At 35.0% G+C, this 26,864-nt stretch overlaps 1 protein-coding gene and 1 non-coding gene across 2 annotated transcripts; one reads left to right on the forward strand and one right to left on the reverse strand.

The window, feature by feature from the left end:
- Window positions 1-26,252, reverse strand: LOC137398588 (sulfotransferase 1C2-like). Its single transcript, XM_068084748.1, has 8 exons — window positions 26,175-26,252; window positions 13,136-13,336; window positions 11,268-11,474; window positions 9,470-9,525; window positions 7,408-7,587; window positions 6,080-6,232; window positions 4,406-4,460; window positions 1-333 (listed from the first exon to the last, which is right to left on the reverse strand). The coding sequence occupies exons 2-8, from the start codon at window positions 13,323-13,325 to the stop codon at window positions 224-226; spliced, it is 951 nt and encodes a 316-aa protein (XP_067940849.1). The 5' UTR covers window positions 13,326-13,336; window positions 26,175-26,252; the 3' UTR covers window positions 1-223.
- On the forward strand, window positions 21,414-21,485 carry Trnad-guc (transfer RNA aspartic acid (anticodon GUC)). Its single transcript has one exon. It is a non-coding gene; the product is annotated as a tRNA-Asp (tRNA).
- Window positions 26,253-26,864: the final 612 nt, after the last annotated feature.

Raw genomic sequence — 26,864 nt, forward strand, 5'->3', positions numbered from 1 at the left:
TTATATTTGGTTACAAAATTTATTTCAATAACTCAAATAACAAATTTGCCCTTTGCCATATTTGGCTGGATTACAAAATTGTTATACTGGCAGTGCATCAGAGAGTTTCTGTCACGGCAGCTTACAGCCTAGTGTATGTGTTTCACTCTAACACAGGAAATAAGCGTCTAAAACACTTTATCAAAAAACGTAAAAAGGCGATTAGAATTCTTGCGTAGAGAGTCTATACATAGATGAATGGGATGTCCTTTCCGCCTTCCCACTGCTTCAAGTAGGCGTCGAAGAGCTCATTGTCCGAAACTGAGAACTGATCTTTCCAGTCACCAACTTTTCCTAAAATTTACCAAATGTGGTCGCTTTTACTATGTTCAACACCACTATAATATAATACTATAATATATATATATATATAATATAAATCTTATGGTGAACGCTGAATAGTCCTATAAACTACTTCTGTTGCCACTTGCACCAATAATGATATTTTATACTATGGTTGAATGACGAAGTTGATAGCATGCTGAGTTGCCATGCAGAAAGATCCAAGTTCAAATCCTGTGTGATGGGACATTTTATCTTAACCTCGAGGCAAGGCTTCGCACAAATAGACATGGCTCTCATTACAGTGAGGGTTGCAACACAATCATTTTTACTACTGTAATGGCTGTGTCTGTCCAAAGTCCCGGTAGGAAATCATGAAAAAAGATTGCATCAAACAGGATTTGCACTCACAACTTTCGTCTTAGCAACGTAAGACACTACTAGGTATTTGAACTAACCATTTCCCTTCATGGACTTTAGAATTCTTATGCGCATGCTTATTCTCTGTGCTTTATTGGTACACCTGACAATGGTCATGACTAGACTGTCATGGTACTAACCCATATCTATATATGTAAGTCTCAGTGTTTGTCTTTTTGCATTTTTGTCAAAATCTGTGTCCAATTATAGCAATTAAAATCAGCAAAGAAGAACCCGCACGGTACTGGGTTTGATCTCGAACCTACAGATCTCGAGGCAGTAAACTTAACCATTAGGCTTCTAATAGGCAAATAGTCATTACATTGGTTAAGATGTAACTTTAAACATTAGTTAAGATGTTACGCTTAAAGTTCTTGGTTAGGGTTAATAACTAGCACTGTTAACCATTATGTGTAATGATTGTTAAGCCGGACTAAAATGCGAGTATTGCCTTAGTAAAGGTTTTAAAAAAGATCTAGCTTTCAAGGTAAGTTACTCAAATTCATTAGGTAATTATTCAATTACTCGTGCAACGCCGGGCATTTGGCCAGTATATAGATATATGTACATATATATATATATACATATATATATATATATATATATATATATATATATATATATATATATATATATATATATATATATATATATATATATATATATATATATATATATATATATATATATGGGTACCAGTTTTAGAGTGGCACCAAAATAAACCACCTCTTCTACATGGATGACATCAAGCTGTACGCTAACAAAGAAAGGGACATTGATTCGCTAATACACCTCACTCAGGTATACAGCAAGGACATCGGAATGAGCTTCGGTATTGAGAAATGTGGAAGGCTAATTCTTAAGAAAGGTCATTCTATGCTCACAGATGGCCTAAGAATGCCAAATGGTACCATCAAAGATATAGAAGAAGGGTACAAGTACTTGGGGATTATGCAAAGCAACATCAACCACGAAGCCGAGGTACGTCACAAAGCCATTACCAAATACAAGAAACGCCTTCGGCAGGTCTTACGAAGCCAGCTCAATGCCAAGAACCAAGTCATGGCAATAAATACCTACGCACTGCCAGTAATAAGATATCCAGCAGACATAATAAAGTGGACTGAGGAAGCCATCAAAGAAACAGATATAGCAACTTGTAAACTGCTGACCATGCATGGAGCACTCCACCCAAAATCTGATACTACTAGATTGTATCTTGATAGGAAAGAAGGCCGTAGGGGACTCAAAAGTGTACAGCAGACAGTGAAAGAGGAGGAGCAAAGCATCAAAGCATATGCAGCCTCCATGGCCATTTCAGATAAGTTGCTAGCTGAATTTCAATCGGCTGCTCTTACAACGGACCTACGCCCTGATGATGAGGAAATTGACTGGCACAAGAAACCTCTTCATGGTGCTTACCACCAACAAATATCTAAGGTTGGCGATCTTCACCAGTCATATATGTGGCTGAACAAAGGAAACCTAACGGCCAATACAGAGTCGCTAATCATGGCAGCCCAGGAGCAAGTGCTCCCAACAAGGCAACTCCAAACAAAAATCTATCACACTAGAGACGATCCTAAAGGCAGACTGTGCAAAGAAGCACCTGAGACCATCCAACACATCATCAGTGGATGCAAGCAGCTAGCAGGAAACGCATACACTGAGCGGCATAATCATGTCGCAGGTGTTGTGTATAGAAGTCTATGTGATGAGCATGGCCTTAATAAACCACAACACTGGTGGGAAGCTCCTGGTAAGGTCAATAAAAATGACCGCGCTAAGATCCTCTGGGATTTCTACATCCGAACTGACAAGCATGTCCTAGCAAACCAACCAGATATAGTGGTGGTAGACAAGGAGAACAAGAGGGCTACTATAATAGATATAGCAGTACCCAATGACTACAATATAGCCAGCAAAGAAAAAGAAAAGGTAGAGAAATATCTCTCTCTTGGAGAAGAGATTGAAAAGTGCTGGAATGTAAGAACAACTGTAATCCCAGTAGTCATTGGGGCACTGGGCGCAATAACACCGGCGCATAAAATGTGGCTTGCCCAAATACCAACAACAACCAACTCAGGTGAGTTGCAGAAAAGTGCGCTATTGGGAACAGTTAAGATCTTGAGGCGAGTGCTCAAACTCCCAGGTCTCTGGTAGGAGACCCGAGTTAGAGCAAAATTTACTACCCATACAGGGTACCCGGGGGGAGGAAACAATTTTTTTATATATATATATATACATATACGTTTTATTATATAATATATAATACTATAGCGAAAAGGCATTATAACAAGCCTGAAATCTTTTAAAATGGTTAAATTATTGTGTTATGCAAATTGAGTGTTTCTCTGATAAAAATACATTCAATGCTCGCTGAAATATTTCATTGGATTTGTTCATGTTTTAAATGTGCTTTTACACCAGGATGACTTGTTGGAGTTGTGTTTCCGCTAAGAAAGTTGGAACAGGTTCTCGTCTGTTTATGATTTGAAATACGCTTTGGCAAAGAATTTACATCAAACCAACTCAAACTCTGACTATACAAAATGGGTCACATTTTTAGTCAATCAAATATAATTTTGTCATTAATTCCATTTTACCGGTTATTAGCACAAAAAAGAGAGTTACTCTATTGCTATTGATGCCATTTCAACTGATCCTATAGGACAGCTATGGCCAAATGGTGGAGCTAAATCTGAATCATTGTAGTTATTTTTGTGAATCTTTCAAATTGGCTGTCAGAAAGATGTTTGAAATAATTATTTAAAAATTTGGTTTAAAAAATAATTCAAATTTTTTAGAATTTTTTTAAATTCATTGTTTTCAACAATGATTTCTGTGAAAAACAGTCATAGAACACGACTAACAAACAATCATCTTCATGAACTTGTAAGAGTCGCTGTAAGTAGCAGAAAACAGTGTTTTGATAGTAGGGCCTACTGTAAAGTCAAAGCCCACTCCTCATTTTTTCACTGATATCAGACATATTTATTACAGCAGATTTGTTCACTGATTTTTAGTCAAATTATGTGTACAAACAAATTTTTTTTTAAAATCGTTTTTGACCACTTGTTTTAAGATGTTCACAAATAATTGCATGTTTATGTTTGGTAAAAACGAACAATGCACATTTTCAGCCCGTTGTGGATCTGTAATTTGTCAAATTTGGCTGTAACGAATCATGGCCAAAATTATTAGGCCATCCCTGCTAAAGGGCAATAGAATATATTGCCTTTGTATTTTCGGCGCTATTGCGAGATATGATTGGTCAAATCTATGCTGTACTCCATCACGACCGTCACAACGGACACGTAGTATGTAACATTTCACTGATCTTGTATCGGCAACTAGAACAAAGCCGTTTTTTGTTTTATACCAAACGGAATCTGTCAGCGTGGAAGCAACTTTGATAAATTGTCCTGGTATAAAAGCACATTTAAAGATAGAGTGATTACTACTTTGAAACAGCAGATATGGCAGAAGTTTAAACGAGCTATTATCATATACTATATTCAATTATAGTATTTATTGAATTATAGTATTATTATTTATTATATTTTTCATCAACATTGTATATTTTTTTATATGTTTTTTATATAATTTTTTATCAATATTACTGTATTTTTTAATAATAATTATTATATTTTTATCCTCTCACCTTTTCTGAACATAAGAGACAAGGTCTTCTTCATGGCAGACTCATCTACACGCAGCTGAAATGTAAAATAAAATTGATTAAATAATATTATAAGCAGACTTAAAATGTGAAAAAAACTTTAAATCCAGAACGAGTTAAAAATTTACAAAGAACAAAGTACAAAGTAGAAAGCCATGCAAAAAAATATTAGAAAAATTAACCGGTTTTGGTATGATTTAAACTGATTGGTTGGGTCCGCTATAAAAACAACTTTTGATAAAACAACCTATCTAAAAATTTGTTTGTATTGTTTTTGATGCTCCTGGTTTTGGGCTAAAAAAGCTTTTGAAATCACCACCTGTAAAGAGTGTTTGAATTGATAAAGACAGTTTTTGTGAATGAAAATGATGCTAAATATCATTTTGTAATTAAATGGCTAAAATGTTGGCCAATGTGGTGCTCGAAACCAGGCACTTGAAAATTTCTGGATAGTTGTTAGTTGTTGCAAACTATATTTGTAGAACAGACTAAAAATATTCCATGTAAATTATATTTTTTTGATGAAATGAGACCAAAACAGAATGCTCAGCTGACCAATAAATCTTGCATACTAATTTCGAAATCGCTTCAGATAGAAAACTGTCGATAAAAACAAATATATTCAAAATGTCTTGAACCTGCAGTTTCTATTATTTCCCTTACTATTTTCAGTTTCTATTATAGAAACAGAATTGCTATTCATGGTCATCTTTAAAAAAGAATAAACCATATCATGTACTAAAAGGTGAAAAAATTTGGTGGATAAAAAACATTCTGTAAAATGTGTTTGTGAAAGAGGTAAGCAACTGCTTGTTGCAGTAAAAAATAAGTTTTAGATGATACCTTCAGTTTTTTTTTTCTAATTTGCAGTTTGCATCTTTTTCTCAGCATGAAAACTCACATTGTATGTTTTCCTCTTCATAGCCATTTCAAAATTAAATAAACCAATATTGTTTATAGAAAGATAAAAATCAAAAGTTTTTGGGCGATTAATTTGTGTTTGTGAGTAATCCTTCAATAAGACTGTGAAATACAACTACCTCTTACCATAGTCTGCTCAACAAAAAGTTATGGCGTAAAAACATATGTTACAAGTAAAGACAACTCCTACTTAGCCCAAGTCCCCTAATCATAGCTCTCCTATTCTTGTATAATTACCTTTATCAGCTATTTATAAAAAACAAAGTGGGCATTTGGTTTGTCTTTCAGGGTCCACATAAATGGGCATAACAAACACCTTTTACGAGTAAACACAACTCCCATATAACCTGTCCACCCAAACATCGCTCCATAAGGCCACTCCCATACAGGTACCATAAACAGCTCTTCATAGAGTACAGAGTGGACAGTTGGTAAAAGTGTTTTATAAAATACATTTGGTACATGCGTTTTACAATATGTTTTACCATTTGTTTTACTTTTACTCAAAAGGTAAAATAAATGGTAAATGTGTTACTTTTTGAGTAAAACTTTGAACACTAGAAAAAAGTGGTTTCAAATGGTAACTTCAATTCTATTTCAAAGTTTTAGTTATTTTGAATGACTGATAAAACATAAACAATTTAGCTAGTTTGCTTTAAGACGCAAGAAAAGACACAATTTTTACAATAAATTCTAATCTTAAATTGTGCAAGTGGTGACAACTTATAAACTCACTGCTCCCAAAAGAGCCTTGTTGTCATGGCCCTGCTGAGATTTGCCTTGCTGCATCTTGGAGAAAGTCGTAGCATCAGCAATCTTGGCAATTAGTTCTGGTGATCTGTTGGTTCCCATGAACTCATTGACCTTGGTGATAGCGCCAATTGGGTCCTGAGTGTACAAAATTATAAATATATTGTTACGAAAATATGTACAACTGTATCTAAAAAGTTTCCAAGTTTGACAAGGGTTAGTGTGACTGCTCCTCGCAAACTTACTTGGTTTGACATGCTTTAAAGTTCCAGATCAATTCATGTTTGTTTGGTCCCCATTTAACTATATTACACATCGTAATGTAAAAACCATTTGGAATCATGTGCTTTTAGAGAAGTAGAAGGCAACTCCATATTAGAAATCAAAACTACTAAAAAATTCAATTTATTGCAAAAAAATTTATGTTTTAAATAATATTTTATTTAATTAATTTGCCAAATAAGGGTTAGTTTTACAATTTTAAACACAAATGCATAAAGTAGAGAATGCAAGGAAAATGGCAAATGAGACAAACTATACAGGTATCCCTCGTTTACTACTAGAGTTGCGTTCCAAAAATAACCCATGATAAGTGAAATCCGTGAAGTAGTTAGCTTTACTTTTGATTATTTTACAATGCAATACTGTACTGTAGATGGAAACAAAAAATCGAAACCTATTCTAAGGCCCAAAATCTGTTTAAAAAACAATAATTTTAATAATTATGGTAACATTCAAGGATTCAAATTATTCGAAAAATTCGTTTATTCATATTGTTAGGAAATTAATTTATTTCGTAATGATGCTCTACAGCCACATAGCTTTTACCTTCCTTTAACATGTTCAGAAATGTAACTTTTTCTTCATCTTCCTCGACCACTTTGGCGCATTTGGAGGCCCTTTTTTCGGCGCATAACGTTTCCTCGACATTGTGGGTTTTTTCACAGAGAAAATTTACAAACATAAATTTGGCAGAATGTACAGAAATGAGAACTGTTGACAAGTGAAAAAAAACCATAACAGTACAGCATCAATATTTTAATTTTAGACAACAGTAAAGCCCCGGAACCAATCCGAATTCAGAGCACAATGCACTGAAGAAAAAAAATCCGCGAAGCCGCAAAAGTGAGAGGTGACTGTACCTAAAACCTTTTTCACTTCTGGGTACAAAAAAAACTGTAAAAAACAGTTAATCTTTGCCGTAGTCTGCGCAACAAAAAGCCAGCGCATAACCAAACTTTTTACAAGTAAACACAACTCCCATTTAACCCTTCTCCCAAACATAGCTCCACAAGGCCACCCCATACACGTACCATGATCAGCTCCTCATAGAAGACAAAGTGGACATTTGGCTTATCTTTCAGGGTCCACATGTACTCGCAGTACTTGAAGAAGTTACCAAATGGCATGTCTTGGCCAAACAGGAATATCTTGATATAGTCTGAGAACTTCATCTCCACTGTTGAGCCTTCTTCACCTTTTTTAGGGAATTTCTGAAGAAAAGGTGATCAGATGTTGAGCCAAACACGGAGAATAATATAATCAAGTATAATAAACCATAACTTATTGTAATATTGTATGAGATAATATGGTCTACTACAGCACAATATTATATAATATAATGTAGCAGTCTAATGTAGTATAATATATTATAATATAGTTTAACGTAGTTCAAAATAATAATTTTTTGCATTATGTAATAAAATGTAATATAATAAAAAACAATACAGTACATCATAATATAGACTATAATACAACATATAACATATATTATAACATAACAAATACAAATATAATATAAAAATATTAAATATAATATATAATATAACATAGTTAAAGGTAATTCAATATAATATAAAACTACGGTATATGATAAAAAAATTGGATGTCAGAGGTTTGTATTAGTATTAATGTATTATATTAACAAACAATATTAATTAACGGAGTCTTGCCTAGCAAGTTAATTCTTTTGTTGTTTTGTCAAATACAAACATGATATTTATGTAGCTTTTGGTCTAGTGAAATAATAACAAAATGTGAAAAAAAAAACTTTTAAATTTTTAACCAAAGTATCTGTGAGTGTGTGACTGACATCTGAATTATAAACTGGTTTTCAAACAAAACCTTTTTACATTTTGCATATTTTATCGCATTTATTATAATATTAAGTATTAATAGTCAGAGATAATATTTTGACTTGTTCAGTCTTGACTATAATATGAGTTGTGTTTGTCCAAAGCCACGATTGTAGTTGAGGGCAAAGAAGATTGCATCTTTTAGGATTTGAACTCCCAGCTTTCAGCACGGTGCACTACCACTCCAACAACTGCACCATTCAGCCACCTAGCATTGCAGAATATTAAAGCAGATAATCGCTGCTGTGCTTTATCAGCACACCTGATGATCTCTCACTGCAGACCACTAGTTAAACAATAACAATCCAGTGTATACTCTGGTACAAAGCTAGTTTACTAACTATGGAAGTTTTAAAGTTTTTTAAGTGGTGAGTCGTGAATGTAATAAGAAAAATATATCACGAAATTTAATGCCTACTGCAAGTTATAACAACTTTTATTAGACCACTTGTAGAACGTTGAGAAATAAACTGATAGTGTAAGAACAGCTGTGCCGAAGCGCTACGCTGGACCGACAAATATATCATGTTTCCAAAGGGTTCTATGGAAGAGCAATTGCTGTGTGACACCTTAATTCAAGGTCGCATCTTTAATTGGTCAAGGAAAAAACTGTTACTTCGAGTTTCTTATACTTTTGCATCACACTTTTGCTTGAGAAAGTTTGTTTTTGCAGACAGAAAGAGCGATGCCATTGGTCAAGCAATTGTTCGAAAACAAAAATATCCGCATATGAAGCGAGAGGAGTGCAAAACCTATGCTCACTCACAAGTGCGATGCCATTGGTCCCTAAAGCCGTGTGCTTGGCACAAAGATGGCGCATAGCATGAAGATTTCTTTCTCAAACAGCGACACTAGATCATGACAGAACGAGAGCGACACTGTTGTTATGATGACATTGCAGTGCCATACGGGGGTACGTCAGTATGTTGTCACTGTATAGATACTTGGTAATTTATGGTGGTAAATTCGACTTTTTTCAAGCCATTTTTATTTTTATCCACTGAAAAAAAGCAACTATGTCTACAGCAAATTTTTAAAAAATAAAAAAGTGGGTAGGTCCTCATCATAGATTAGGAGATGTAATAGATTCAGCAGCATTACAAGCAAATGTCATTAAAAGCACTGCTGTCAAGCATCAGCCTGCATGAAAAGTGTTAAAAATTGGATAGTAGTAGATTTAGTGAGTTTAAGCAAGCCTTAAATAAGATATTTGCACATTTTATAATTCTGTATTACTCACCAATTTGGACTCCTGGTGAAAGTAAGAGACACACACATCCTTAGGGTTTCTCATAACTAAAAAGCAAATAACATTAAATATTATTTCAAATATATCTATATTACAAAGGCATTTATATAATGTTTACTAAAGTAGGAGTCGTATCTACTTGTCCGAAGCCGCGATTGGGGAAAAGGATTCCAATTCAGACATTCAGCTTAGCAGCCAATCACATTACCGTCAACTGCATTTTGGAATACTTGTACAAATACTTATTACATCTGACAACCTCTACCGGCATGAAGAACTGTCAAGGTACTGGTATAGTATTATTTTGTCAAACATTTTGAAAAGTGCCCAAGTTTAGTAACTGCACTTGTAGATAATTAAATATTGGTGGTGTTTGTTTCTTACTTTTTACTGTAAAGTTATTTTCGCACTGCTTTACAAAATGCATTAAAAACCCAAACAACTATTGACCAAACTAAACTTGCTGCTCAAAATATTTAGTTGAAGTGAACCAGCTGGCGGATATATAGACACAAGCTATAGTCTAATCTATGCAAGAGGTGTCTATGCTCAAATGCTAACAGCGTTTTGCATAAGAACGTTACATGTAGATCTCAGCCTACTCCACAGGAACAAGTGCTGAAGTAAATTGTTTTCAGTGGTTTTGGCATGATGCAATTTTCCTGTCTCTGACTGACAATTGTTGGACAAAGTACTAAGAGCAGTCTTGACACAATTTTGAGACACCTGTAGTATCATGTCACATTTACTCATTTTTATATGTATAGAAGGAAATGCTTTGACCTAACATTGTTCCACTGAAACTTAATGATTATTCTTCCTGTATAACCATGAAGCTTTAGTTACAACACCCATTGCTATATTTAAGGGTGGGCAATGATTAGTACCGACTAGTTTCGCTTGCAGTGTAGGCCAAAGATAAGCACACATATGTAAAAGGTTTATAGGCTTATCTGTCAAATCAAAATTAAACTTTTTAGGTGAGTTTTATAAACCATTCATTTAAAAAAAAAGTATAACTGTGTTTCAAGTTTATAAATATAGACCCAATCATGCTGGCCAGCTCTGTTACATCTTTAAAACAACTAATATCAGTTTGCAATAAAATAAAAAAGTTTTGAAGCTAAAACAAATTAAAAAGTTTTCCAATCTTACTCACACGTGTTTAAAAATCTTTCTTAAATGGCTTTCGGCTAGATCACTAGTTGAAATAAGAATTCATGCACGATGTCAATGTCTCCTAACAATAAAACAGCTACAATATTGATGAATGGACACATAGGTTATAAGACGGGGTCCTTAAACATGGTAACAGCATGAAAAGGCTTGAAAGTATTTAATTTGTTGTACTTTTACACCATATCTATAAAATATAAGATATTTCCAGAAAAAATTTAAATAATTACTTTAGCGGTTAAGTTTTCAAACAAAATAAATAGATTTGTAACACGTTCCATAGCTGATTCCCTACAGGTTAGATATATGTAGAATTAATGGTTCACTATTATATGAACAAAGAACTAATTTTTTTTATTTCTTAACAATTATTTCAAATATTTATATCAGGTTAAAAAATGGTTTATTTTGAAAAACAAACAAATTTGAAAATTTAAAAACTCATCTGTTATTCCTTTTTAAATTTCCAAGAATCGTTTATTATTTCTTTTTTAATTTTCAAAATTAATATGTTCTTAATATGTTAATATAGTTCTTTTAAAATCTAAAAAAAATCATTTGTTGTTTCGTTTAATGTTTTACTTTGTAAAAATAAAAGAAAACCACAACTCACCTATGACTGTCTTTTTGCCTTGGAATGCTGCTGGCAGCGCCTCCAATCGGTAATGAGTGTTGAGGACCCTTGGAGAAGGGAAGAGGTTGTCTGCATCAAGCTTTGTTACAGGAAAAAGGTCCATCATACAGAGAGCTTTGAAGTCTGTGATGTAGTCAGATGTTCCTCGAAGGATCATAGTCATGATTTCCCAAAGGAAGTTGGTTCCTGAAAACAAGCATGCCAATTGAAGCAGAGTGTGGGATCCTCAGAGCAGCAGAGTTTAAAAGAAAAAAGAAAGGTGTTAACCTTTTTTAGCAACTTCTTTTCTGATTGGCCAAAGCTGGTACTTTCATTCTACATCACAATAGCAGTTTCGTTTTACACTCAAGCAATTATGCATAGACAAAATAGCTACATATTATGAGCTCGGTGGTCTTTGAGTTAATCAAACAAATTTTCTGCACTAAATAAACTATATTTAAGTTTAATAAATTCTGTATTTTACATTTTTATTGGTTGGCAAATTACTAAATTTTAAAAATATAATGTACAATCCTCTGATCTATTTTGTTTTATAAACTTATCAGGCTAAAACAAATCCAAAAAACATCATACGCATTTGTAAAGCTTCAGATGACAGAACTACCAAAGATAACAAACTTTTTTGATGAACTGCACTGCTTGCAAACTCACTTTCTTTCGCATTGACTTTATATTGAATATTATTATTGAATTCGCAGTGACAAAATGAGATTTCTTAATACAGATTTTCCAACAAAGTATTCTTTGTGATGAAATAATGAAAATATAGTAACTATTAATATAGTCGATAAGCATGCTATAGCATGTTTAGTTCCATAACTGTAAATGTGCAGATCCCTTCTTCTAGTTGGAGAACATTTCTTAGAGCAACAACACATTCAACTCGTCTGCAAAAAATAAGCTTCTGCTGAGCCAGCTAACTCCGTGTGCTTTTAACATAGCTCATCTAGACATGATTTACTTTTAAACAAGTTTAGTGAGAATAGAAGTCACATCTACTCGTTAAGGAATTGTTAACCAAGAAATTGAGCAACTTTTTACTGCTGTTGTAGCTACTGTGGCAGCATTTTATTTTACAAGTTCGAATCCTATTTGATTCAATCTTTTTTCCAAACCACCCCCCAACGGTGGTTTTTCACATATTTAAATAGGTTACTCATTTTCCCATTACAATTTTTCATATTTCCATAAACCTGAACGAGCATACATTTGGCTGCATTTGTACCAACAGTTGAGAATGCATTACCTTTGCTATATTAAAAACTGAGCCAATCTGTCCAAAGTTATGGTTAGAAATTGCGATAAAATATTGCTTCTCGCAGGATTCAAACTCATGCCATTTAGGTTCACAGACCAGCACTCTAACACCTGCACCAATGGTCCACCTAGAGTGACTGCTCACATATTTATGTTCTGTGCTTTATCGGCACAACTGATAATCACTTACAGTGCTTGAGACTGCTAGAGTACTTATTTAATATATTACAAGTATTACAATATATTTAATATAATAATAATTATATTATATATTGTACTTATTTACTTATATTTAAACTTTTGCTATGGGAACTATTGTTATACAAAACAATTATCACAACCAGATCTCATATCTACAAAATAAAAGTTGTTTTCTCTTTAATAAAAAGTGTTCGCAACTCCAACATAGGTTTTAGAGGCGCTGGTAAGACCCACAAGCTTTAGATACAGTATTTCACTTGTAAAGTGCATTGTTTCAGCACCGCAATAATTAAACTCGGTGCAGGAGCAAAAAATATAAAATTATCACATGTTATTATCAAAATTAAAGTTTTTGATACCAAATTCTTTGTCAAAACTAAACTTACCATTTTTAGGATAACTCCCCAAGAGGAAATCTTCATCCTTCCATTTGTAAGTTTTTACTGCCTCTACGACCTCTTTGAATCCTTCCTCTTTCACAATAAGAGCTGGGATTTTAATAGAGCCATCATCGCTTATCATAAACATGTTGGTGACTGTGCAGCCCCTGGGGTGTGGAGGTATATCCATGGACATGTTGGGATCTACTAAAATACATAGTTCAGTTGACGACACGTACACATATATGCACTATGTTAGAGTCACGGTTTATCTACAAGTTGCAAAAGTCAAACCTGCAAGTCAAATGAGTTTTGTTACTCACAAAACTAACACGTATCAAATGTTTCATGACATCACGACGATTTAACTGGTTTGTGTGTCTGCACAGAGAGTTGGAGTTAGAATGGCTTCTACTCTGTTTAAGATTTGAAATATGGTTTTTCAACAACTTTACACAAACCAACTCAAACTCCTACTATACAAAAAGGTTCACTGTTTTTAGCTAATAGAAATACAACATCGAAATCCATTTTATTTGCTTGTATTTTCAACACATATACTTGTATAACATTGCGATATATGATTGGTCAATTTAACTTTGTCAACGAAGCAATCAGAAACACCCAAACATATTATGCAGCATTTCACCGATCTTGTGTCAGTAATTGGACAAAGCCATTTTTACGAAAATGTTTTGTTTTGCAACAAACAGACTTTCTCAGGCATGGAAGCAACTCCAACAAATCACCTACATGTAAACGCACCTTTAGTGGTGTGCACTATGTGAGAAAAAAAGGCAATGGCTTTGTTATTTCTGTGTGTTACAACAAAAATTTTTCACAGTGTGTGTATTTATTTTATTGTATGATTCATGGCTAAAACCTATACAATTGTCAAATACAATTGTCAAATTGTCTATACAATTGTCAAAAAGATTAAGAAAGAACCCTATTTTATTGTGACCGACACCAAATGCAAAGGGCTAACAAAGGGCTAACAATGCAAGGCTAAAAATAAGCTCCTTCTAAACCAGCTAACTCCGTGTGCTTTTAACATAGCTCATCTAGACATATGATTTATTTTTAAACAAGTTTAGTGAGAGTGGGAGTCACATCTACTCGTTAAGGAATTGTTAACCAAGAAATTGAGCAACTTTTTACTGCTGTTGTAGCTACTGTGGCAGCATTTTATTTTACATGAGTTCGAATCCTATTTGATTCAATCTTTTTTCCAAACCAACCCCAACGGTGGTTTTCTCACATATTTAAATAGGTTATTCATTACAAGCTTTGTTTCCACTTTTTCCTTGTCCATATACGGTATATGACAGTACTTTAGATGCGCTTTCACATTTTTACGTAATCATCTGGTATTTTTAAAAATATCTAGTGTTCAGTAAAGATACTCCACAAGCTTTCCATAAACTTAGAGTTATCCTCCCCATACAAGTTTCAATTAATTTTGTTAATTTTAACTATTGATTAAATGATAGCCTGAGAATGATTCCACTAATTAGATTTCTTATTTAATGAAGCTTTAGCTCCTGAATACCCATTCAAAATCCACAACCTTCACATAAAGTAAATCAAACTCTCTATCATCAAAATGTGGTTTTATTTAATAGGTTTTTGCAACATGCAGCAGTTACATGCTGTAACAGATTTTGCAAAATGTTTGCAAATAAACTTTTGCAACACAAGCCCTTAAAAATTCTGTCCCACATCATTTTATGATGAGTAAGTCACACGATCATAAATGTAAATAAACAAATCTTTATATTATTATATTACTTGCCAACCCAGATACTGTATGTATAGTAGTATGACTTTTTAAGCCTCCGGAACCACTAAATATTGCTCCAGAGAACATCAAATTGGAGGAATCTGTTAGCTGACTTTAAACATGTTTACCAATAGAGAATATTAACAATATTGATTAAGATGACATCAAAAATTCAAATATTAGCTTGAAGGATAGTTCAAACTATATTGCCATATGTCGGAGTTGTCTTCTCGGCGTTCATTGTGGCTGTTCACTGGGGACCACTAGCATCGATGAAGCAAAGCGAGTTTGTTTGGACAGTTTGTAGCTGTCAAACTTTGTTATTTGGTACAATATTAACAATTTCAGCGATAATAAGTTGCTGTCGCGAATAACATGATTTATATATTTATGTTTATGATATTTGCTGCGGGACTAGTATTTAATTTGAGCATGCAAAAACGATGAGGTTTTTTCGAGAAAAATTAAAAAGAAAAATGAGACCACTACATCACGGAGTATTTGCTGATGTAAATGTGGATGGATTTGATAGTTGGAACATCGTTATCATCGACGATCATCGAAGTAGTGGCATCAACGCCGACATACGCCGAGATAGTCAGAATCAGCCTTTAGAAGTGACTGTATCAGATATCATATGACCAGTACAGATGATTCAGTTAATAACTCAAACGGCTGTCATTGGATGTTCATAGGATTTCTAATGGTACAAATAGTCAGTGAGCTTCATGAGCCTTTAGCTATGGTGCCGAGCTATGGAAGCACTAATGGGAGGTTTATTGTGGATGACTTACTAAAAATTACAAAATATTCATAGAAATAAAGAATATGATCTATTAAAGCTAATTAGCTACTGACAAAATAATTTTCAGCAGGTCTGGGATAGTCTTCTAGAATTTTTGAAACGTTCAAAAACGCTTATAAAAAACATTTAGTAAAACTGGTGTTGCTCAGAATTATTTAAGCCATTGGTTTCCTGACATAAATTCAAACGCATTTATTAAAAATAATTGTCCTTAATGCTTGGGAAAGTGAATTATTTATTATCCAATCTGATAATTCATGGCTCTTTTTTACAAAGATAGTTCAAAGATTTTCAATTCAGCACGGAGTTGCATAAAGAGGGCCTGTTGAGTTTTATAAATACATAAAAGATAAATAGAATGTACGATTACAATTTGAACAAGCCAGCAAAAAGCAGTAAATCAAAAACATATCACTCTATTTCATAGGTCCTACTTACTATTGACCAATAACAGATCTTATAAACTAGCTCTTTTGTAGAATTTGCTAATCATCTATTGGCCGTGACTAGCTTATTAATGCATAGCGCAAGCCTCTATAAAATCGCTTTTTACAAATCGTACGTTAATCGTTTCACTTCGAGTTTTGCAATTGATAGACTTTTGTCAGGTATAACTAGTCTTCTGGCAGTCTCATGCGTCATAAGAGAGTATCATGTGTAATAACTAAGTGCATAGTTATTCCACAAGGCATCAACGTGATTGAGTTGTGCTGTTGGTAGAGCATTTGTCTGGCAATCCCAATTTTCGAGCTGAATTCTTGAGTGAACTGAATTCTTGAATTCTTTGTTAATGCTCCAAGTGTAGCTTTGGTCGGACAAACGGACAGACATGGTTCTTCTTATAGTAAATATTGCTCATTATACAAGCTTACTACTGCTTCATTTACATGTACATCACTAGTAACCTATAGTTCAATTCTAGCTGGCACAAAAGTAAGGAGTTGTCCACTCCTTTGCTCACGAAGCTCAACTTTTAATTAGCTTTAATAGCCGGAATCCCAGCGACTTTTCGACTAGTAAAAAGCGAGATTAGCAGCTAGATAAAGAGTTGTCCTACTTTTATCCCAAAAGAAATTTGATGTAAGCTTTAATTTCACAGATTTTGCATTATAATTTATTTGAAGTTATTTAATAGGCATGAACTAAAAAACTTATGGATTTAGAAGCCCAGTACTAATTATTACACGGCCCCAGAATGAAACTATCAACAAGACTTTCTGTAGCTTATATTATATAATATTAATAATATACTACTAGTAACTAGAATTCAAACTAGCCGTAATGGCTGATTGATTTAAGTATGATACTCTGCTGAGAACCTCATTTGCCATAATTTATCATACGTCTGGACTAGAATTGACTGCTGTACACCTCGGTAAACCAACGTTAAAGTGCAATGAAGCGAGCTTATCTGGTTTGTTAGATATGCATCATAAATTTACTTGCTGTGGTTTCAGCATATTTGCTACCAGGCCATCTTTTGTCATATGATGGCAAATGTCACGTATGCACTGTCTCGATCAAAGTACAAGAGAGACAAAATTTGCGAGTTCTAAAGAGCTGAGATTAAGTCTTAGTGAATTCCTATGTGATTATCAGTCTGGGATATTTATGGCTATAGTCTTGCGTAATTGACTCAACCGCCTTCAGTGACATCAGAAGTGCATGATCTGGGTAGTTATAAAACTAGATCTTCCTATAACAGAATAAACTAACATATTTTCAATTGAAATGTTTAAATCACATTTCTCAACAAAATATATTTCAATTCATTGCATACATTAAACCATGAAGACTACAGCTCAGCAAAGTTTTTATGTACAGGAAAAAAGCGTGTGGCTTTTGTAAACTCTGTATGAAATATTTCTGGTTAGTGAGTAGTGGACTATTCAGCCTATTGAGTCTATACTTGGAAAAGAAACAATCATCTGGCTGCATTGAACCAACAGAAAACATGTTCATAGAACACCCTGAGCTGAGTTTCGCTTTATCACAATTTCTTCTTTGCAATGACCTACAGTAAGATAAACTAACAGATTTTAAAATGCAGTATTACCAAGATAACATTTTTCAAGAAAACATTTAACAAATTTCTAATTTATAAACATCTTGACAATCAGATACATCAAACATAAAAACAGGCCTAGGGGCTCACAAGCTATTTTTAGCAACATTTTATTTTCTGTAATACCGTGCAAGATGAACTTGAACAAGATTTTAGTGATTTTATTAGAAAGTATTGGTATTTTTTATTATTTGTGATTGTTTTTTATGTTTGAGGTGATCAGATTGTCTAGATGTTACAAGATTAAAATCGACAAAGCCCGATCGCAACTAAAACGCTCAGAAAAGACTTGCCCAACTTCCCAAAAAGGATGTCAATAGTTGGAGTTTTAAAACCGAATATTTTTCTTGACCTGAAGGTACGAAGCGTATATACAAGTAGGTGAGAAATATCGATGAAATCGGCTAAAATTTTGATTGGAATAGCGTTTATGTCGACTAACAGACAAACACTGTGAAAAAGAAAGCTTTATTAATATAGATTCAATTTGACATTAGACAGATAATTCTATGAAAATAACAGATTTGCAACTGTCACCCATCCGGAACTATTTCGAAGCCAAATCAAAGATTTGAAACTTGTATGGTTGCACCGGAATAAAATTATGTAAGTTGTCACCAAGGAAATTTAAATAGATATCAGTCTATTTATGGAAACAGCTGTACACAATAGTATAGAAAGCCTGGCCTGCAAGCAACAGGTTTGGGTTCAATTTCCAAAAAAGGCCCCTAGTAGTGACAGGAATGATATCCAACCTTAAATTACTCTCAGCAACTGAGCATGTCTCCAGTCACCGAGATTTTCTTGACTTTAGACTCAGGCATGTCCAATTAAGATCACAGAGCTATTGTTTGTAAAACAAGCCCATAAAAAACCACACGCACAGCCTCTGCTTGCAGTATGCTAAAGCCTGGTTTTTATGCCAATTGCGAGACCCCGGCGGTAATCTTGTGCAGCAAAACATTTGCGATGGTAGGCGGCTTCTGTTCACATAAAACTGCATCGCTAATAATCGCATAAAAAGTGTTCGCTCACCATGTCGTTTAGATAATGCTACCCTTCATCTGTATACTGCATTTCGGAAGGTTTTGCCTGCGGCTCTTCGCGAAAGTTGAATAGCGCTGAACTCTTGCGTTGACTGCCGACAACGATCGACGATGCTTGGCATGTAGGTTCACATTTCACCGCTGATAGCCCTGCTGTGCTGTCGCCGTGCTTGCGGCGTATTTGAGATCCGGGCTCAAGCAGACACAACGCTCACACATAGACAGCAACCGACAACAGCCTAAGACACTAGTTTATTACAGCCTTCTGGAACTTTCTAGAACTGGTAATAGTACTAACTTGCAACAACTATTTAGGACGCAGCCAGCAAAACAGAACTATCTAGGAATGCGGTGACACACATTTACAGCTGTTTTGACTCGTTTGAAAATTCCAACTAATTTGTGTCAGTTGAATGCGGCCTTTTTTGACCTATTAAAAACAGCTGATGCTTTGTTCCCATGTAGGATAGTTTCACTCAGATAGTTTTGCCTAGGCCGAAACGGTTGGCTATGCAGAACACGGTTTCCAGTCTGATGTGTACATAATTGTTGTTTGCCGGCAATTCACAAGACTTTGCAAACCTTGCTTTGCACTTTCAAAGGCTTGCTAGTTAATTTACTTCCTTTTTAATAATGTCAAGTCAGTTTTTAATTTTTCAATATTTTAGTTGTTGCAGTTTATTCGCAGAATTACAGGTTGACCTTTTTAAGCAGTGTATTGCTGACACTGGCAACTAGTTTACCATTCTGAAGGCTGAAACCCGCGGGTAAAAGATTGGCCAAACCAACTGGCATATCTACCGAGCCTGGCATGGCAGCTGATGCTAGCACCTTTGTGTAGGTCTATTGCACATGCTAGATATTTTTTACTTGACACTTGGTCGTGATTAGTTAGCTGATTGTCAGCGACTATGGTTTAAAATTAAATTCAAATTGCATTGAAACAACAGTTCGACGTATAACAAAATTGTGGGAGCCCTAAAATACCGTAACGCAGTTCAGTTCAAAATTTGATCATTAAAAATAAATACTATAAAAACAAACTTCACGCTCCAATAGTTACAAAATAAATTGAAATACAACAACGTGGGCAACGAAAGACTATATTCGGCAACGAAAGACTATATTCGCGTTTGACATCTCTAATGTGCTCTAGTTGTTGCTAGTCTAGTGGTATTACAGTAGAGACCCTGATAGAGAGTGGTACTACAGTAGAGACCCTGATAGAGATTGGTACTACAGTAGAGACCCTGATAGAGAGTGGTACTACAGTAGAGACCCTGATAGAGAGGGGTACTACAGTAAAGACCCTCATAGAGAGTGGTACTACAGTAGACCCTGATAACGTAAACATCCTTCGTAAGAATTTGGAACAGATTTAGCCATTTCCATATAGTTTGCGATTTGTAAAATAGTAAAATACCTATAACGTAAATATTCTCTGGAAAAAGTTTTTTGTGTTGTATTAGCGTCTACTGTATATGAGTTTCTCACCACTGCAGCAGGCTTTAGCTTCAACTACTGTGTGGATTGTTGACCTTTGTGACCTTTCATAGGACAATTAAAGATTCCCACCACATTCCCAAGACATTCCCACCACATGAGTGTCTGACGATATACAGTACTAGAATAACTTACGCAAACATTCCCTGTAATTGCACACCAGTTGTTTATTTTCAACTAACGACCTCTGGTTTGACTGATTTATTTATAATTGTTTCTATGGATTAGGGATTGTGCTCTCATTGAGTTACCGTGCAATGAGTATTTCGATAAACTTTTGCATGTTGTGGATTAACGCTGGCACTTTGTTATAAAAGATATGGAATTCTACATCATAGGTCATAGTGGCACACTCCTGTCTCCCTTAGTAGCACAATTTTGAAGCAGGAATGACTGAAGTTTAGAAATGATTAAAATGGAATAGCTTGAGCGTCATTCGCAAGTGCCGTTTCCATATTTCGTAAACATGAAACATTCGCTAATAATTAGTGAGTAACAAAGCTCATTCGACTTGCAGACTTTTGTCATTTTCATTTTGCAGACAATGCAAACTTGCGAACTCATCACGTCACGGAAACATAGCATATGTATAGAGAGCCATCTACTGAGAAGAAACGCGAATCTGATCTGTTATATTTTTGTTAGGGTTGCTCGCACATTCCGCACAACAAACATGGCTTGCGTTTTGATTTCGAAAATCTTTGCCATCTGCCAAATTATGTCAACTTGGTCAGTAGTAAAAATGTTTAATTTCTTACGGTATACACGCAAGCTACCTACAAATTTAAAAAACGTACACAGTTTTACAAGCCAATAATTTGAGCTAGGAAAGCAAACAGGAGGTTAGTTTACTCACTTTTTCAAAAAAGAATAAAATTTCTGATTAGACCTACATCCTGTACTTAAAATAAGCTCTTTATCAGAATACTATCATGGCAAAGCACACCCTACACATGTTTATAGTTTTGCACCCTGCCCCTTGGATAACACCATCTCTAAAAACGGAGAACATAATTATATTGGCGTAATGATGTAGTAGTTAGTGGATAATCACATCTATAAAAGCTTCGGCGTTCAGCAAATCCGTGTTAGTATAGTGGTAAGTATCCCCGCCTGTCACGCGGGAGACCGGGGTTCGATTCCCCGACACGGAGAGCTTGTTTTTTTCATCAAACCGTTTTCATAGGTTCATTCACTTTCACTTATTAGGACGATGCATCGATTTCTACCAATGCTGGATCTACACACTTGATCAATCAAACTGCATATAAATAGCAAACACATTAATACGAATATCTATCGTCATACTAGTTGCAGCATCGTTTAGTAACATATTGTGCAATTTATCATAAAGTGTTTTCACTGTCCAGACAACTTGAAAAATTTCCTTTAGTTTCCATTGCAACTGTTGGTTGGGAGAACAGAATGTGGGACATCAATTGACATCTGAGAGTTTAACCCTGATTGATTGGGTTTTGTGCAAGCAAGCATTACCATAACATACTAATATAGACATAGCATCATAGACTTTCTGTCTAGAAAGGGAGATGGTTTAGAAGGAATTGCTTTCCCGGCCTATACAGGAAATCATCAACGAGAAAACTTTAATTCGATGTTTACAAACAAGCACCAAAATATTTTTCTGCAACTGTTTTCAATATATTTGGAAGCAAGTGGTTTTAAGTACAACCTTAATTATTGTTATCGACAATGTTAGTTTGTCTCCCCTGACTTATTAACATCTGACCGACAATAGCTGATAGGTACTTACCACATGGAGTCATCTGTAGGTACCTATACATGACCTACCTTGTGGTAGGCTATGTGTAAGTACCTATACATGACCTACCTTGTGGTAGGTCATCTGTAGGTGCCTGCATTATCCCTTTCATTTATCATTATTTCACAAGCCGCTAATAACTGGAACAGTAAAGCTAGTATCATTCACTACATTTCCACACTTTGAATTGGTTTGGAGTTGTCTGCTGCCGATGAATGTTTGCCTGTTGCTCTACCGTTTCAATGATTCAGAGATGCACTATAAATCTTTACAAGATTCATGATCTATCCCTCAAAACCAAACTTGTTAACATAGATTCATTTTCAGGTCACAGTCACTTTTCAATTCAGTCCTAGTCATCTAGTTGTCCTAGCTTAGCCAGATTGCCGGATTGCAATTGATTGCAACGCTAAAAGTTTTTACCTGCATTCTTTGACGAAAAACTTTGAATAATGCATGTCGTAGAGCTTTAATCAAACAGTTTTGGAATATGTAAAAAATTCTACACAAGCTTAAATGCATTGAACAAACAGAAGCATTCTTTAATGACTTTTTCGAGGTTAGTAAAACATGCTACAAAAGAAAAACTTAATCATTTTGCGGTTTCACCAATAGGCCGATTGCGATTATTTAATATAGAAGTATACTGTAGTTATCAAAAAATCTAAGGTAGTTATCAAAAATATCTGAGGTCCACTGGTAACAAACTTCACTAGCAGAAATATGTTTACGCTGCTGTTTACAATTTTTTGTTTCGTCTATCTTAAACTAGAAAAAAAAGGTTGAAACCACAATCTTATGCTGTGATTTCTGAGTAAAGAAACTAACTGCTTTGTTTTGTTGTTGGAAATTGATGACCCAATATACTAAATTTACTGTGGAAACTTTTTTGGGTGGATCTGTTAAATCAGTCATCCATGATGAATGTTTTGTAAAGGTACTATGGTGAGCAATTCTAGCGACTTTCCGGCAGAATAAACAATATATGCGAACCGAAAGTGAAAGACGCAAGACTCATCATACTTTGCCTATTTTAAAAGTTAATTTGGTACCAATATTTCTATACCACATAAAACTTGCTTCAAATTCAAGAGGTGCTCACCTAACATAAATTTTTTTTAAATCTTAATGGCTGAACCGAAAGCCTTCATGTTGGTGAGCCCCGGAGGCCTTTTAAGTATTTGAAAGCGCCTTTAATCATTTAAAACAGTTATCCCGATGTTCATGACTTGGATATTATTGCCGTAATCTTAAGAGGAGTGGCCACACAAAAAGATACCGCTCTTGATATGAGTGCTTTTGGTGCTAGTACAAACTATGTGAAGTTGGTTTGCATTTCTCTTAAATAGTTCACGGCTCATTTGCTAATATGGTAAGTAGCGAGCTTACTTTTTAAATTTTGCAAAGTTTGCCTCAAATAAACAAAAAATAATTCTTGAAATAAACTTATCTTACCAGTGTAAAACTACCAAAAGCGATACTGAAAAACTGGTTTTGTACAAATAATTTTCAAGCAAACAGTAGGGATGCCCGACTTGCTAATCACTAAGCATCACTCATGTAACCGCTCTTCTTCATCTGTACCATTCCAGTATATTTTATTTCAAAGGATAATCTTTCCAAATCTTTGCATCTTTTTACTCCCTAAATGTTATTTTACGTATTTTTTTAATTTACTTTATTTTTTAAAGGTTTTAAGATCTTCTATGGTTTGTGTACTCATTTTTTACAAGACAGTTACGAGTTTTTAACTCATTTCAACTTAATTGATATGAAAAAATTGCACGCAACATCTAACAATTATTTCAAAAAACATTAGTACTAGCCGCTATAACAATTTTCTACTTGATATCCGTTCTCTCAGCAGAAAAACAATACATGTATGTCAAACCACTTGATTTTAGTGGCTTACTGTTGTCCTTCTGCATTTTTAGTCTTATAATTCTTGTATGGCATCATTTGGAAAACATTTCTGTTTAAAAAAGAATTATTGGCACTAAAGTAATATATATACAAAACAGAATTACAGATTGTTAGTAACTAAGTCAAATGACTAGCGTTTAAAAATATGCTAGAAAATGGTTTAAAATTACCTATAGGCCTATTCATGTTTAAAACTGAAAATGCATTTGCAGTTCGATTTGAATTTGATATTCGCTGGGTCCTACACCATTTATTAATTCAGTCTGAGGTCCCTCTCACCTCCCCTTTGAGCTCGAGTGGCACTCATCATTGACCCAAAAACTGCCAACTTTGACTAGTGAATGTCCAATACACTGTCTTTCTGTCAATACAGTTGATTTAGATCAATAGAAGGATGGATGAACAATATGTGCAATTGAATGATAATCGGGGCTGCATTCTTCTTTGCCTAAAAGGAGTCTGCATCACATGATGCACCCCAAGCAGGGTGCATATTTTATGTGCAATTGTATACATTTCAATATGAAAAAAAGGGAATTGATAGTTTTTTTTGGTCAAAGGTAAGCCTGGTTTCCATATGACAGTGCAAGGCGCGCAACAAGGCGCACGACGTCGTGCGTAGGCCAGCTGTGATATGGAAACGTCAACGCACGACGATCGCGCGACATGCGTACGCTGATCGCAAGGATCCAACGGAATGGATGATGTATCCCACAATACACCGCTAGACCTTTTCAACCTATCCTACAATTAAAAACGGAGGGCTGTGTTCCGAAGAAATCGGTCCCCCGTACGAAAGAGTAAGCCTGGTTTTCATATGACAGCGCAATTTCGCAATGGAGGGCTGTTTTTCCGAAGAAATATGTCTCTCCTATGAAAAAGTAAGGAAATTATCCACCCTGTCCAATGCAAGCATGGCGCCTACGGGCGATATGGAAACACTGCATCGCGGCCCAAGAAATGCATTGCGCACGATCACTGGGCCGCGCACGATCATTGCGCTGTCATATGAAAACCAGGCTTTACCACCCAAATAGAAGCCTTTGTTGTCAAACTAAATAATAAACACACGACAGCTATTATGATACAAACAAAGCTAAAGCATGCTGAAGAGGAGCGTCATACATTTGTATTCTTGACATAAAAGGTTGTTTTTGAAAATTTGTTTGAAAACAACCTGTTAGATCAATGCACAAACAGGAAAAGAGAAATTTAAAAAAAAACGACATCGCCATATGAAACTGTATGAGAAAAAACTGTTCTTATATGCGGTCTATCAATCTATAAATGCAGTTGAGAAACATTGACTTCTATGCACCATACGATATTGTAATACTACTATGGAATGAGTTGAATCAATGTTGCACTCAGAAAGTCAGCTTATATCTGAACCAGACTTTGAGAAATATATATATATAGAAGCATAGCTTTGAAAAAGTGCTGCAAACTAGCCATGATTAACTTTTTTAAAGTTATGCCTAACTTTATGTCGGGTGCAGTTGTCAAGAGTAAACACTCGAGAGCTAGTCATACTAGCTAGTTAGGCCACCAAACGCCGAGCCACCCTGGGAGGAGATTTACTCATGCGGTAGCCAAAATGACGTTTCTAAAAGCACGCCGGGTTGCTCATCGCATTACGTTTCGTAATAGCTAAACTCCCTACTGAAAGAAACTTCCAATATCTCATCTATCTACCAAACCTGTTAGTACTACTAGTCTAGTGTATGACTAAGAACAACTTTTTTTGCAGGATATAATGATTTGAAAAATTCCACTATTTAAAAAAAACTCATTAAAAATTAAAGTTTAAACTGTAAGTTTATGACCGGTTCAGGTTTTTAGGTCCAAATTGTTCTTCTAGTAAGATATTAGTTATCATTCCGCTTGAACTGGTGAAAATTGTTGCTGCAAAATAACATACTGGTATTAACAGCAGATTTTGCTGCAAATTTTGTTTTGATTTCATTGAGTAGTTAGATGCAAACAAAGTTTTTCTTAGTTTTTGGTTCTCCAATAACCAAAAATGAAATATTGCCAAACCTTAGACAAACAGCAAACCTTGCAAGGAAAAATAACTATAAGTATGAACATAAATAGCAAATTCCTTCCACAAATCCACACCCCCTTACCAGCCACCTACCTAAAAGCTCAACCGTTGACAAAAAGCGTGAAGCTTCGAAGAGATGCGAAGGTGAAGTACTTACAACCAAAGCTAGTGATCGCGCTATCTCCGGTCTGTCAAGCTTCAGTGAGCTCATTCAATGCAGGTCACATCACATGACTGTAGGTGGACCCCGGCCATGATTTGAGGGTTAAAATGGTTACTGAGGCTTGACTAGATACTTTTATCTAGGCGTGCAATGTATCCAACATCACAATGACCTTAAACATTGATTACACATCATTCTTGTCACCATAGCCGCTGAGAGCTGGCATTGCGTCAATTTTTAACACTTTAATATCTAACATTTACTATAATGAGAACCGTGTTTATTTGTCTGTCTGAAAGTACACTGAAAGCGTAAAGAAAAAAACATTGCTTTAATTATGGATCGAACCTAAATATCCAGAACTAAAGCCAAGCGTAGTACCACTATAGGCCTACTACTCGATCACCTTACTATATCTAGGAATAGTTGTGCACACAGTTGGTACACATGACGGTCTCTCACAGCGCGTGGGGCTGCCAGGGTACTGCCCTTGTATATACATGTAAGTTCCATGATGCTAGACTGTATTCACAACTTTCCATTGACTGTGTAAGTACTTAGAATAACACAATTCCTTTTAAACTAAATAACATTTTGAAATTCCAAGCTTGTAGAACGCA

This window comes from Watersipora subatra, chromosome 6 (genome assembly GCF_963576615.1).
Source record: "Watersipora subatra chromosome 6, tzWatSuba1.1, whole genome shotgun sequence".
Classification (NCBI taxonomy): domain Eukaryota; kingdom Metazoa; phylum Bryozoa; class Gymnolaemata; order Cheilostomatida; family Watersiporidae; genus Watersipora; species Watersipora subatra.